This window comes from Prionailurus bengalensis, chromosome B2, assembly GCF_016509475.1.
Source record: "Prionailurus bengalensis isolate Pbe53 chromosome B2, Fcat_Pben_1.1_paternal_pri, whole genome shotgun sequence".
In the NCBI taxonomy this organism is placed as follows: domain Eukaryota; kingdom Metazoa; phylum Chordata; class Mammalia; order Carnivora; family Felidae; genus Prionailurus; species Prionailurus bengalensis.
The window spans coordinates 63472398-63484797 of NC_057349.1; the positions used below are offsets into that span (position 1 = coordinate 63472398).

A 12400-nucleotide genomic window follows, 5' to 3' on the forward strand; every position below is an offset into this window, starting at 1 on the left:
TGACGCGGTGCTCAAACTCACAGACCGCGAGATCGTGACCTAAGCCAAAGTAGGATGCTTAACTGACTGAACCACCCAGGCACCCCAATCTCTTTGTCTTTCTAACATCAACATATACCATTCTTCCCATATTTACACATTTACATATTACTAATAGTACAATTTTCCTAACATAATACTATTATCCCTCATCCACTTTCAAGTCCAGAATCTCCATGTGATGTCTATTCCTCCTCTAGTTCTGTAATGATCTTGTCTCAGTAGTATGCAGCCCATAGACAAAATTGTGACCTAACCACCACCACCCCATATACAAAAATAGTGTAAGATAGGAAAGAAAAGAGAAATTAATATATAAGCACATGTGTGCACCAATGGGGAAGAAAATATAGTTAGAACAGGGCTTTGCAAGCTTCCTTGTTGAGAATTACCTGAATTACTTGTTCAAAATACAAGTTCCAGGGGCGCCTGCGTGGCTCAGTCTTTTAAGTATCCGACTTCGGCTCAGGTCATAATCTTGCATTTCCTGAGTTTGAGCCCCTCATTGGGTTCTGTGCTGACAGCTTGGAGCCTGGAGCCTGCTTTAGATTCTATCTCTCTCTGCCCCTCTCCTGCTCATGCTCTCTCTCTCAAAAATAAAACATTAAAAATTTAAAACAAATTCCAGAGCCCTATTACAGACAAATTGAAACAATCTCCAGGGTAGGATATGAGGAGCAGCATGTTTTGTCCCAAAGGTCTGATTTAAAAACAAAACCATACAGCTCTCAATTCTGCCACTGGCCGGCCATGAGGCTAAATTGTTACAATTTGTCACCACTGCCATTTATTCCGTTTCCTTTGTGTTCAACCAGTATCTCGGTGAATGAAATGTCTTTACCTAGTGGTTGATGCAAGGATCTGAGTCTTGAGTGGCCTTGCCTATATATGATTGCAGATCTTTGTTTAATTTTTATAATTCAACATGGGTATTGTGAGGAGGATCTTATCCAGGAGATAAGATCTCCCAAGTTCTAGTCAGACTCCTTTCCCTATTCCCTTTTCTTCCATGGTCTTCAGGGCCAATCACCCCAGTTAGCACCATGACCAATTTTTTAAGTCCTAACCTAGAGGAATGAGCTAAAAAATGACCAGTTTACAATCCCAACTTCCAATGCAGAGAATACATTCTATCCCCTTGTACCCCACTCTGTGTACAAAAATTGGTACGCCAACAGAACCTGGAATCATGGAGATGGATAGTGAGAACCATACAGGGTCTAAGATTTTATCCTGCTTGTAGACTTGCTTGCTACAGTGAAATGGATGCCAACAGGAGACTCCCGGGTACCAAAGACTATTACAGCAAAATCATAGTCAAAGCATCAGCATATTTGCACTAGTTCATGGAGCCCCAATTCCCACAGTGATGTAGAGGGCCAGATGACTCCTGTACACACTATGGGTTGCATCACGGGAGAAAAGTCCAGAGCCAAGGGCCAAGCAGTTCTGAGCAAGCAGCAAAGGAGCCAGTCTCTTTTCCCCAGGGGAGCAGCAGTTAAATGGTAGTAATACTCTATTAGATGCCTATATGACTAACTACGGAAATTGCTAAGTATCAGGAGATGGATAAGCCTTGCCGTTAGCATACTCAGCAATAATATGAAGGGAGGCCCAGGACCCATGGCAGATTGCCTCTCCTCACAATGGAAAGCAAAATATATGGACAGTATATTAAATATAACAAGATATTAGTCCCTCTACTACTCTTTGGATCCTGTTATTCTGTCAACAGAAGAAATACTACTGAAAACACTGTTAAGTCATTTGGAGCATATGCCAAGACCTTTAGGACAGCATCTCAAAGTATTTTCTGACCTTCGTCCAAAAGTAAACCTTCAGTAGGGTTGTCCATTATTCTATAAGACCAGTTGGCTTCTGGTCTGATGGGGATATGTGATAAAGCTTGTTAATCCCAGAGGCATCAGAATTCTACAACTTTCATAGGAAAGTGAGTTCTTTGATTAGAAGCAATGTTGTGTGGGATGTTATATAAAGTATATGTAGTATAAGGTATTCAGAAGGAATGTATAAAAGAAGTATAAGTCAGAAGTATAACCAATCCAAATGCAGTATCATTGTTCCAATAGAACAAGTTGCTACCTCCTTCATCATCGTAAGATTCCATTGTAATCAAACCTGCCACCCAGGCTATATAGTGCTATATCAGGGAGACAGATTGTTCACTGCAAGTAGTGGTGCTAGCCAATCAGTCTTGGCAGGGGAAAAGACTATATTAAAAGTATATGTATATCTCTATGCCACCATGGCTACCTGGTAGTGGGTCCAGCTGTGGTGAGAGAACGAGGCTGATTGATGTCTACAAAATGGGTCACTATGGTAGGCAGCCTCTAAAATGGCCTTCGTTGATCACCATCTGCTGGTATTCATCCTTTGTGTAATCTCTTCCCCTTGGAGGGCTCTGGATATACTGACTCACTTCTAATGATAGACTACATCAAAAGTGATGGGATGTCATTCTGAGATGAGATCACAAAGACTGTGGTTTCCATCTTGAGCAGTTTTCTTGTTCTGTCATTCATTCTGTGGAAAACCAACTGCACATATTATGAAGTGACCTTTGCAGAAGCCCACATAGCAAGAGCTGAAGGAGGTTTCCAGTCCCAAAGCCCACAAGGCATTAAATCCTGCCAGTAATTGGGCTAGTAAACTTGGAAGCAGATCCTCCCCTAGTTGTGCCTCCATCTGGGACTGGATCCCCAGCTAAGACCTTGACTGCAACCTCCCTTAAGGCCTAGAGCCAGAGAGCCAGAGGTACACTGGCTCCTGGATTCCTGACCCATAGAAACTGAGAATAAGTGTTTATTGTTTTAAGATATGAAATTTTGGTATATGTGATGGAGTGATAGGTAAGTAGCAGTAATCTTGTTCTGATTAAGAGACCTTCTGAAATTGGAGCCTTTTTTTTTTTTTTAATTGAGCAACAAGATCCAAATGTTCTTATGCTTTGGAGTGATTTTGAGAGGTCCTATTCCAAAGGACTATTCCAATACCTTTATATTCCCAGTCCCTGCCCACTTGACTAAACCAGTGCCCATGAAGTGATGTAGATCTTTAGAGCTTTATCTCAAGCCATGTCTCCTTCCGGGAAGGCAAAGTGTACAAAATAAAGTTCTAGCCTCTTGAGAGGATCTCTCCCCCAGGCATCTCTCTCTGTTCTCCCCCACCCTGTTCCTTCAGGGCCTCTGTTAAATGGGGCTCTAAATGCCAAGGCAGTCCATTGACAGCTGAGTCAGTATATTTAGCAAAGCCATCTGTATAACAGCTTCGAATTTTTTCCTCAGTCAACTAGTCACAAGCAACTTGTTAAGCTATATATATAAACTAAGGGTCAAATGTATGTGTGGGAGCTACCTGCTAATAAAAATTGCTTGAGTTTTGTTTCCGGCCCTGATCTGTATATAATACTCTTAGTAAAAGGACTCCTTATCTAGGAGGATCAGATAACTCCCAGTTCTTGATGAGAAACTCAGATTGCATAGCCCCCTAATGTCACACTGTCAGACATTACCAGCGCCCAATAGTTAGCCAAAAAATTTTCTGAAAAATAAAAAATCTAGGGACCTGCACTGTGATTCTGTAAAGATTTCCATAAGTTACATAAAGCCTCCTGATCTGCCACATATGTTCCAAACACCACTGCAACTTTGGAATTCAAGGGCCAATTGGCAGGGCTCCTTCCACTACAGCCTGGACCAGATGGCAAGCCTTCTCTTGCTCTGCACTTCACTCACAACTGTCATCTTTCAGGTCATCTAGTCAATGAGTCAGAAATCACGAATTAGTGCACTGAACAACTAGATGTTTAAAAAACAAAAGAGAATTGAGGGGAAAGAAAACTATTACACGGGCAAAAGAGTAAAAGGTACTTTTATCTTTGTATACTATAAAAGAGATCTTTCAAAAGACCTCTGCCTCAGATTAAGAGGAATACACGGAATTATTCCCTCATCCAACTTCAGCATGATTTGGGATTTTAATCACCAGGAAGGTCAGGGTAGCTTGAGTCGCTCTTCGCGAAAAAACTGACGCTCTCCATCCGCCTTTTCCTGCACACAGCCCAGGAGAAGAGCTCTGGAAGCCCCGCCCCGCCCGGCCACACGCACGCCCCGCCCCTCCTTACGCAGGCCCCACCCAATCTCAAGCACGCCCCGCCTCACGAGAGATCCGCCCCGCCTGTGGGTTGGGCTCCGAACTGCGCCGCTGGCTCCTTCTTCCTGCTCCTTCATCCTCTGCTGGGCCCAGAGGACGCTGCAGGAGTCGGCAACATGACTGTAACGAGGCTAGCTCGGTTGCTTGGCTACATCCCGGCCACCGCGTGGAGAGCGGCAAGTAAGGCGCCCGGCCCCGGGGCCAAGGTCGCGGGCGGGGTCGCGAAGGCCGAGCGCCGCGAGAAAAGCCTCCCTCGGGGAAGCCGCGTGTGTGTCGGGAGTCTGAAGGTGCTGGGTGTTGCAGAGCTTCTCTTCCTCGGCTCAGCCACCCACGTCTTGGTCCTGGGCAGGTCCCTTCACCTCCCGGCTCAGGGGTGGGACTAGGGCTAGAAGATCACCCCAGCCCTTCGAGAGCCTGGACACCTGCGTCCTTCCGGTCACTACTCAGGTCTGGAAGGGCAGCAAACGTTCTAGGTTGTTTACTTTGGAGCTCTAAGGGCGCACTACGCTTTGATGCTCGTGAAAAAAAAAAAGGAAAAGACGGCCCTTGGGAACGAGAATCATTCATTTACTTTCATTTACTTATTTAATTTACATAAAAAAATGTAGCGGTTTACTGTATTAAAAAAAACTGGAAAAGTGCAGACGTCGCCCCACAGTAGCAAATTAGTATAATAAAAATTAGATGAAGTCGAATTGTTAACTACAAAGAAGTGTGTATGCTTTCAGTAAAAACTGACATTTTTAACCTATTTTTGTTGGAAGCTTTTTTCAATATTTTGAACTTAACCACAATTAGTTTAATTGAGGGCATCCTGGAGAAATTGTGTAAGTTGAAAACAGAATTACTGCTTCTCATATTAATGAACTACAGATTTCTATGCAGTTTGTTTTCTGTATTCATTTCTCCCCAGATATATTACTTGTTAATTGTAAACATTTAAATGTTCCAGGAAAGAATAATACAGAAAGTGAAAGTCCCATTTTTATCTAGCCTTCAAGGTAATAACTGCACGTTTTGTTATGTGTTCATTCACCATCCCTTTCACGCTTGTGTTAAAAACTTAAGAATGAGGTATTTGATACCCAAAACACGTACAACACGAGTAAGTTATGAAGCACAGCTTACATTTATGAACCTATTTTCCAATTTAAGGAACAGAATATTTCTGTTATTAAACAGCAACCTGTGTGCTTTTTCCTGATGCAGCCGTGTAACTTTACATGTTTTTGATCTTTATAGAAATGCCTTCTTACCATTTGTATTTTACTTGCTTTTTTCCTACTAACACTGTATTTTAAGAATCATATATGTTGCTGTGTAAGGTTGTAGTTATTTTCAGTTGTGAGAATATATCGTACAGTTTTTCCATTCCTCTTCTCAGTGGACATTTGGGTAATTCTGGAAACACCAAGACTGGCTGCTACACATTCTTGCATAAGTTATGGGTGCTCTCATGCAAGGAGTGGAATTCTGCAACCTATGGTATAGGCCTTTGCAGTATTACAATGTGATGCCAAGTTGTAAAGGCATTTTCTGTTCCTACTGGCAATTGCATTCCTACCAGCAGTGTATTAGAGTTCTTCTTGCTCCACATACTTGTCAATATTCGATAATCATCAGAAAATTTGATTTTTGCCTGTGTAGGGTTTTGACATGGTAGATCATTGTGATTTTGCTTTAGGCAAAATCTGGGTTTTGTATCCAGTATCCTAGCTAAATTCCTTTTCTCTTTTAACTTATCCAATTAGAGAAGTTAAACATCTTTTCAAATATTTATATTAGCTTTTTTGGTGAAATCTCTTCATTTTCTTAATGGATTTTTTTTTTAATGTTTATTTTTGAGAGAGAGCGCGAGCAGGGGAGGGGCAGAGAGAGAGGGAGACAGAAGATCTGAAGTGGGCTCTCTGCTGAAGGCAGTGAGCTCCATGCGGGGCTCAAACTCCTGAATCGTGAGATCATGACTTGAGCCCAGGTCAGATGTTCAACCGACTGAGCCAACTGGCACCCCCATTTTTATCTTTCTTCTTGATATTCCTTACATATATTTGAATGCTAAACCTTTTTTGGTTATGTAAGTGGCAAATAGCCCAGTTTGGGGCTGTTTTTGTCACTCCGTGGTGTCTTTTTTAAAAAAAATTATATACAGTGTAGCACAGTAAAATAATGGTTCTGCATGTACAATCACACATCTTCAAAAGAAAGTTGTCTTTTGATGAACAGATAATCATAATTATATTGTAATTTTGTCTTGATCTTTTGTTTATTGTCAGTGCTTTGTGATCTTGTTTAAGAAAGCCTTTTCTGCCCTAAAGTCAGAATTATTCTCCTATACTTTCGTCTCAAAGGGCCATAGTTTTGCTTTTTATATTTAAGCCTTTATTCTACCAGGATTGATTTTTATATATGGTGTGAGGCAGGAAACCAATTTCATCTATTTTTCATGTCAATAATCAGTTGTCCCAGGTCCATATAGTAGACCTTTCCCCACTGATACAATGCCAGCTGTCTTAAATCAAGTTCACATAAACATATATGCATGGGTTTATTTCTTGGTTTCCTTTTCAGTTGCATCGATTTGTCTATTCCTGTGCTGATATTTATCAGCTGTCTTAATAACCATACCTTTATAATAAGTCTTAATATCTAACAGGGTAAATCCTCCCATTTGTTTTTTAGAAGTGCCTTGGCTCTTCTTACATATCTGCTCTGCATATCAAATTCTTTTAAAAAAAAAAAGTTCCTGTTGCGATTTGATCGCTTCTCAATAATTTTTTAAATTATCATTTTCTGACTGCTGCTTATGTATAGATACATAGTTGAATTATTAATGCTTTTGTATCCTGCAGCCTAGCTAAATTACTTTATTAAATAATTTATTTGTAGCTATGTGGGGAGGGTATGTATGCTAGGTAGACACTTATATTATCTGCAAGTAATGAAAATCTAGTTTCTTGCTTTCTAATATTTATATCTTTTTTTTCTCTTGCTTTCCTTGCTCAGATTTACAGTAACATGTTGATATCTTGTTTGTGATTGTAAAGGGAATGTGTTCATACTTTAAGTGTCATATTAGCTGTAGATGTGCCCTTTATCAGGTTAATGAAGTCCTATACTATGTCTAGAAGGGTTTTTGTTGTTGTTTATGTATTTGTCTGGTTTTTAAGACAATAAATCTTGAAATTTACTGAACTCATTTTTCTTCATCTTCTCAGTGATTATATCATTTTTCTCCTTTAAATCTGGTGAGTTGGTGAATTGTAGATTTTGCTAATGCTCTAGCATTCCTAGAAAATAATTCAAATTGATCATGATTATATATTTTTTTAAGTTTTATTTATTTATTTTTGAGAGAGAGCACAAGGGGAGAGGGGCGGGGGGGGACCAGAGGATCCAAAGCCAGCTCTGTGCAGAGAGCCCAATGTGGGGTTCAAACCTTAAACAACTGAGTCACCCAGGCGTACCATAATGATTATATTTTTAATATGTTGGATTTGATATGTTTATATTTTGTTTAGAAATTGGCCTGTAACTTTGCTTTTTTGCAATTTCCTTTTCTGGTTTTGAAATTAAGTTATTCTAGCCTCTATTCGAGAATCAAATTCGAGAGTCTTCCACCCTTTTGCTGTCTTTGTTATATTTTGCTTAAAGAGGTTATTTATTCCTTGAGTGTTTGGTATAACTCGCTATAAAACTATCTGCTCCTTCAGGGAAGATTTAAAATTACTGATGTAATTTCTTCGACAGTTATTGCATTGTTTATCAGGTTTTCTTTTAGTTTTGATAAGTTAAATTTTTCTAGAAAATTGTTCATTTTGTATGCTTTGATTATATAGGCATAAAGTTCCCTTTTTAAAAAATTTCTGCTCTCATTATGTAATCTACTTTTTAAATTTTTTTCCTGTTTATTTATTTTTGAGAGAGAGAAAGAGACAACCAGCAACAGAGACAGTGTGAGCAGGGTAGGGGCAGAGAGGGAGGGAGACACAGAATCCAAAGCAGGTTCCAGGCTGTGAGCTGTCAGTACAGAGCCCAACACTGGGCTCGAACTCATGAATGGTGAGATCCGGACCTAAACCAAAGTCAGACGCTTAACTGACTGAGCCATCTGGGCTCCCCCCATTATGGAATCTATTTTCTTCATGTTATTTATTTTGCCTTCTCTGTCTCTTTTTTTTTTTTTTCATATTTGCCTAACTAAATACTTTACAGTAGTTTTAGTCTCATCAGGGAACCAACTCTTGGTTTTGTTGATGCTCTCAGCTTTTTTTTTTTTTAAGTTTATTTATTTATTTTGAGAGAGAGAGAGGGCACAAGCTAGAGAAGGGCAGAGAGAGGGGGAGAGTGAGAGAATCTCAAGCAGACTCCACTCTGTCAGCATAGAGCCCGATGCAGGGCTCCAGCTCACAAACTGTGAGATCATGACCTGAGCTGAAACCGGGACGCAGCCAGTGGCTTACTGACTGAGCCACCCAAACACCCAATCTCTTACTTTTTTATGTCTTTTGTTTGTGCTATCATTTTCTTCTCTAACTGTGGTTATTTTCTTTCCATTTTCTGTGTGTCTCTCTCTTTAAAACAAAACTAAACAAAACATGGAAACGGTGCATCTCCCATGGCATAGTTGGGGCTGCAATAACAAGTTACCACAGTGTGGTTTAAAAAAAATTTTTTTTTCAACGTTTATTTATTTTTGGGACAGAGAGAGACAGAGCATGAACGGGGGAGGGGTAGAGAGAGAGGGAGACACAGAATCAGAAACAGGCTCCAGGCTCTGAGCCATCAGCCCAGAGCCCGACGCGGGGCTCGAACTCACAGAGGGCAAGATCGTGACCTGGCTGAAGTCGGACGCCTAACCGACTGCGCCACCCAGGCGCCCCCACAATGTGGTTTAAACATCAGACATTTATTTCTCCCAGTTCTGGAGGCTAGGAAGATCAAGGTGCCAGGACATCTGGTCTTTGGTGAGAGCCTACTCCTGGTTTGCAGATGGCCGTCTTCTCATTGTCTCCTCACATGGCAGAGAGCAGAAGGCCACAGCAGGCTCTCATATCTCTTCTTATGAGGGCACTAATCCCATTCATGAGGGCTCCACTTCATGACCTAATTACCTCACAGAGGGGTCACCTCCTAATATCACTACATCAGGGCTTAGAATTTCAACATATGAATGAGGGTGGTGAGGGGAACTCAAACCTTCAGTCCATAAAATGGGTCTTCTTTTTTTGTTTGTTTTAGAAACATGGTGTGGTGCTTGTTACATAAACAGCATGTGGCTGGATTTTGTTTTGGAGTCTGACAAGTTTATACCTTTTTAACTGAAGAGTCCATTTATAACCATAATTATTGATATAATTGGCTCTATTTCTACCATCTTTTTTCACCTTCTGTTTGTCATACTTTGAGTTAAATATTTTCTTGTTCCATCTTTTTTCCTTCTGCTGGTTTGGGAGATATACATTGTCTTTTATTGGTTATCCTTGAAATTGAAATGCATACCTAAGGAAGTCTAAAGTTAACACCTTATCCTAAACATTACAAGGTGTGAAAATGCTTTGAATTCACTCACCCTCTACCTTTGTTGTTCACCCTTTTAGGTGTGTATATGTGTGAGTTCTCATGTATATGTTGGAATGGGTTGTGGTTTTGATAATCCCACATCACAGTTGTTATGGTTTTATACAGTCAATGAATGAAACTTTTATTTTCTCTCTATTCTTATCTCACCCTTCACCTTTGGGATCACTTTCTTAAAGTAAATTGCTTAGAAGTTCCTTTCATGACAGTCTTTTGTGATAAAGTTTCTTAGTGTTCTTTTTGATACATATCTTATTTTTAATCCAAAAATCTGGTTTCTTTTACTTTTTGTTTTTTAAAGGTGGTTTTAATGGGTGTATCATTTTCTCATAGCTCTATCTTCTGGCTTCTATTATGGCTATGGGGAAGTTATCTGTCCAATTTTTGTTCCTTTATTAGTAATCTGTCTTTTATCTGTCTTCTTAGATCTTCCTTTGATGTTGGGATTGTTCATTTTACTTTGTGTCTAGATGTACTTTTTTGCCCCTTTAATTTGGCATTTCTTTGTGCTTCCTACACCTAAAGATTCCTGCCTGCTTTATTTCTCATGGTCTTTCCATTATCTCTTTGTGGAATTATGATTAAACAAACATTTGTTAGACCTTCTCATTTTATCCTCCACATGTGTGAGCTTCTCTTTGGTTATTTTCATCTTTATCTCCATGCTTTTTCCTGCATAATCGCTTCAGAACTAAATTCTAGACCACAAATTCTCTTTTCAACTGTATCTGTTCTGCTATTTAGCCCTTCCTTTGAGCTTTAACTTTAAATTGTTATATTTCTTAATTTCTGTGTTTTTTAAGTTGGTCTTGCATAGTCTCTTACTCATTTCTCCTTTTTTTGGCTTTTTTTTTTCCTTGAACACATTAAATAGTTATTTTATATTCTGATGTCAGTGATTTCAGTATGTTGAATCTTTATGGTCTGGCCCTGTTTGTTGATTCTGCTGGCTGTTGGCTTGTGATGGCTTGTTTCCACACATATTTTCCTGAGATTCTCTCTGTGATACTTACATGAGACATGGGTTGAGAGAGTATTTTTCAGAGGATTTGCTTCTGCTTTTGCCATGTGACCAGGGCACTTCAACTTTAGACTTGGGCCCACTTTATATAAGGTATTCCCCTCGGGGGGTTTTCTACCGTGCAGATAGCGTGCAATCAGGCATACATAAACATAGGTATGGTCAGCCAGTACTTTCAAAATCTCTAGAAGGGTTCTTTTACACATCCACTCAGAACCAAGGTTGAGATGGACACTTATCCTTCCTTCACAGTTCTCTTCATTAACTGGAAGTTTTTTTCTAGCTCCTTGTTCTTTAGACCAGCAGCATGAGCATCACCTGGAGATTGTTAAAATGCAGAATGCAGATGCCACTCAGACCTACTCAGAATCTGCTTTTTTAACAAAGATCCCCGGGTGTTTTATATGCACATTAAAATCTTCAGGCTTAATTACTTTTCTGAGTGCTGTGCCTCCTTGAGTCTTGGCCTCTGATAGGCTTTCTGTTTTGTTCAGGTTCAAAAGACTCCTCTCCCTGCTGTCCTGGGAGCTCTGTACCCTAAATTCTAGGTGAGAAAGGCACAGGATATATGGTGGTTTAAGTGTTTGGTTACCTCACTGGACTGCTTTGTTAGTTTCTCATTATTTACTTTCTTAAAGGTTCTTTGATTAAAAAATTTTTGTATATTTTTCAACCTTTTTAGATGTTTTATAGCTATAGGTTTTTGGCATCTCTAATTTATCAAACTGTCAGAAACAAGTTCTGAAAAGTTGTTTGTTTTAATTTTTTAACAGTAATTCAGTTTTTTTCTGTTGCTTTTATTATTTCTTCTTTAATAATTAAAAAAAAATTTTTAATATTTATTTTTGAGACAGAGGGAGACAGCACGAGTGGGGGAGGGGCAGAGAGAGAGACACAGAATCTGAAACAGGCTCCAGGCTCTGAGCTGTCAGCACAGAGCCCGATGTGGGGCTCGAACCCATGAACTGTGACATCATGACCTGAGCCAAAGTTGGACACTCAACTGACTGAGCCACCCAGGGGCCCCTATTATTTCTTCTTTTAGAAGGTCATCTTCGGGGCACTGGGGTGACTCAGTTGGTTAAGTGTCCAACTCTTGATTTCAGCTCAGGTCACGATCTCACAGTTGGGGAGTTTGAGCCCTGCGTTGGGCTCTGTGCTGTCAGCACAGAGCCTGCTTGGGATTCTCACTCTCCTCTCTACGCCCCTCCTCCACTTGCACCTAGTCTCTCTCTCTCTCTCTCAAAAAAAAAGGTCATCTTGTTTCTTGTAATGTACTTGTAAACACAGTTCAGAGTAAGCTTTGGGTAAGGCCAAATCACCCCCTGATGAAGAAGACATGGGCTTTATGGTGGTGATTTTGTTTCTCAAAGGATAATTTTTGCTTTAAGTTTGTCAGCTATTGCCCATGTAGTTGATACAGTCAGAAGCTTGCTGATGGCCAAAATGTAATACTAACATTAATATACAGCTAACTTTTGAATAATTTGGGGGTTAGGGCCTGAACCCCTGTACCATAGAAAGTCCACATATGACTTTTGGGGTGCCTGGATGTCTCAGTTGGTTAAGTGTCTGACTCTTGATATCAGC

General features: G+C 40.1%; 1 protein-coding gene across 1 annotated transcript in view; it reads left to right on the forward strand.

Moving 5' to 3' along the window:
- The first annotated feature begins 4217 nt into the window (after positions 1–4217).
- SDHAF4 (succinate dehydrogenase complex assembly factor 4) overlaps positions 4218–12400 on the forward strand; it is a 32852-nt gene continuing 24669 nt past the window's right edge. Inside the window, exon 1 of the mRNA XM_043591747.1 lies at positions 4218–4392. Within this exon, the coding sequence (XP_043447682.1) occupies positions 4329–4392 (64 nt within the window). The 5' untranslated portion in view covers positions 4218–4328. The remainder of the gene's footprint in view (positions 4393–12400) is intronic.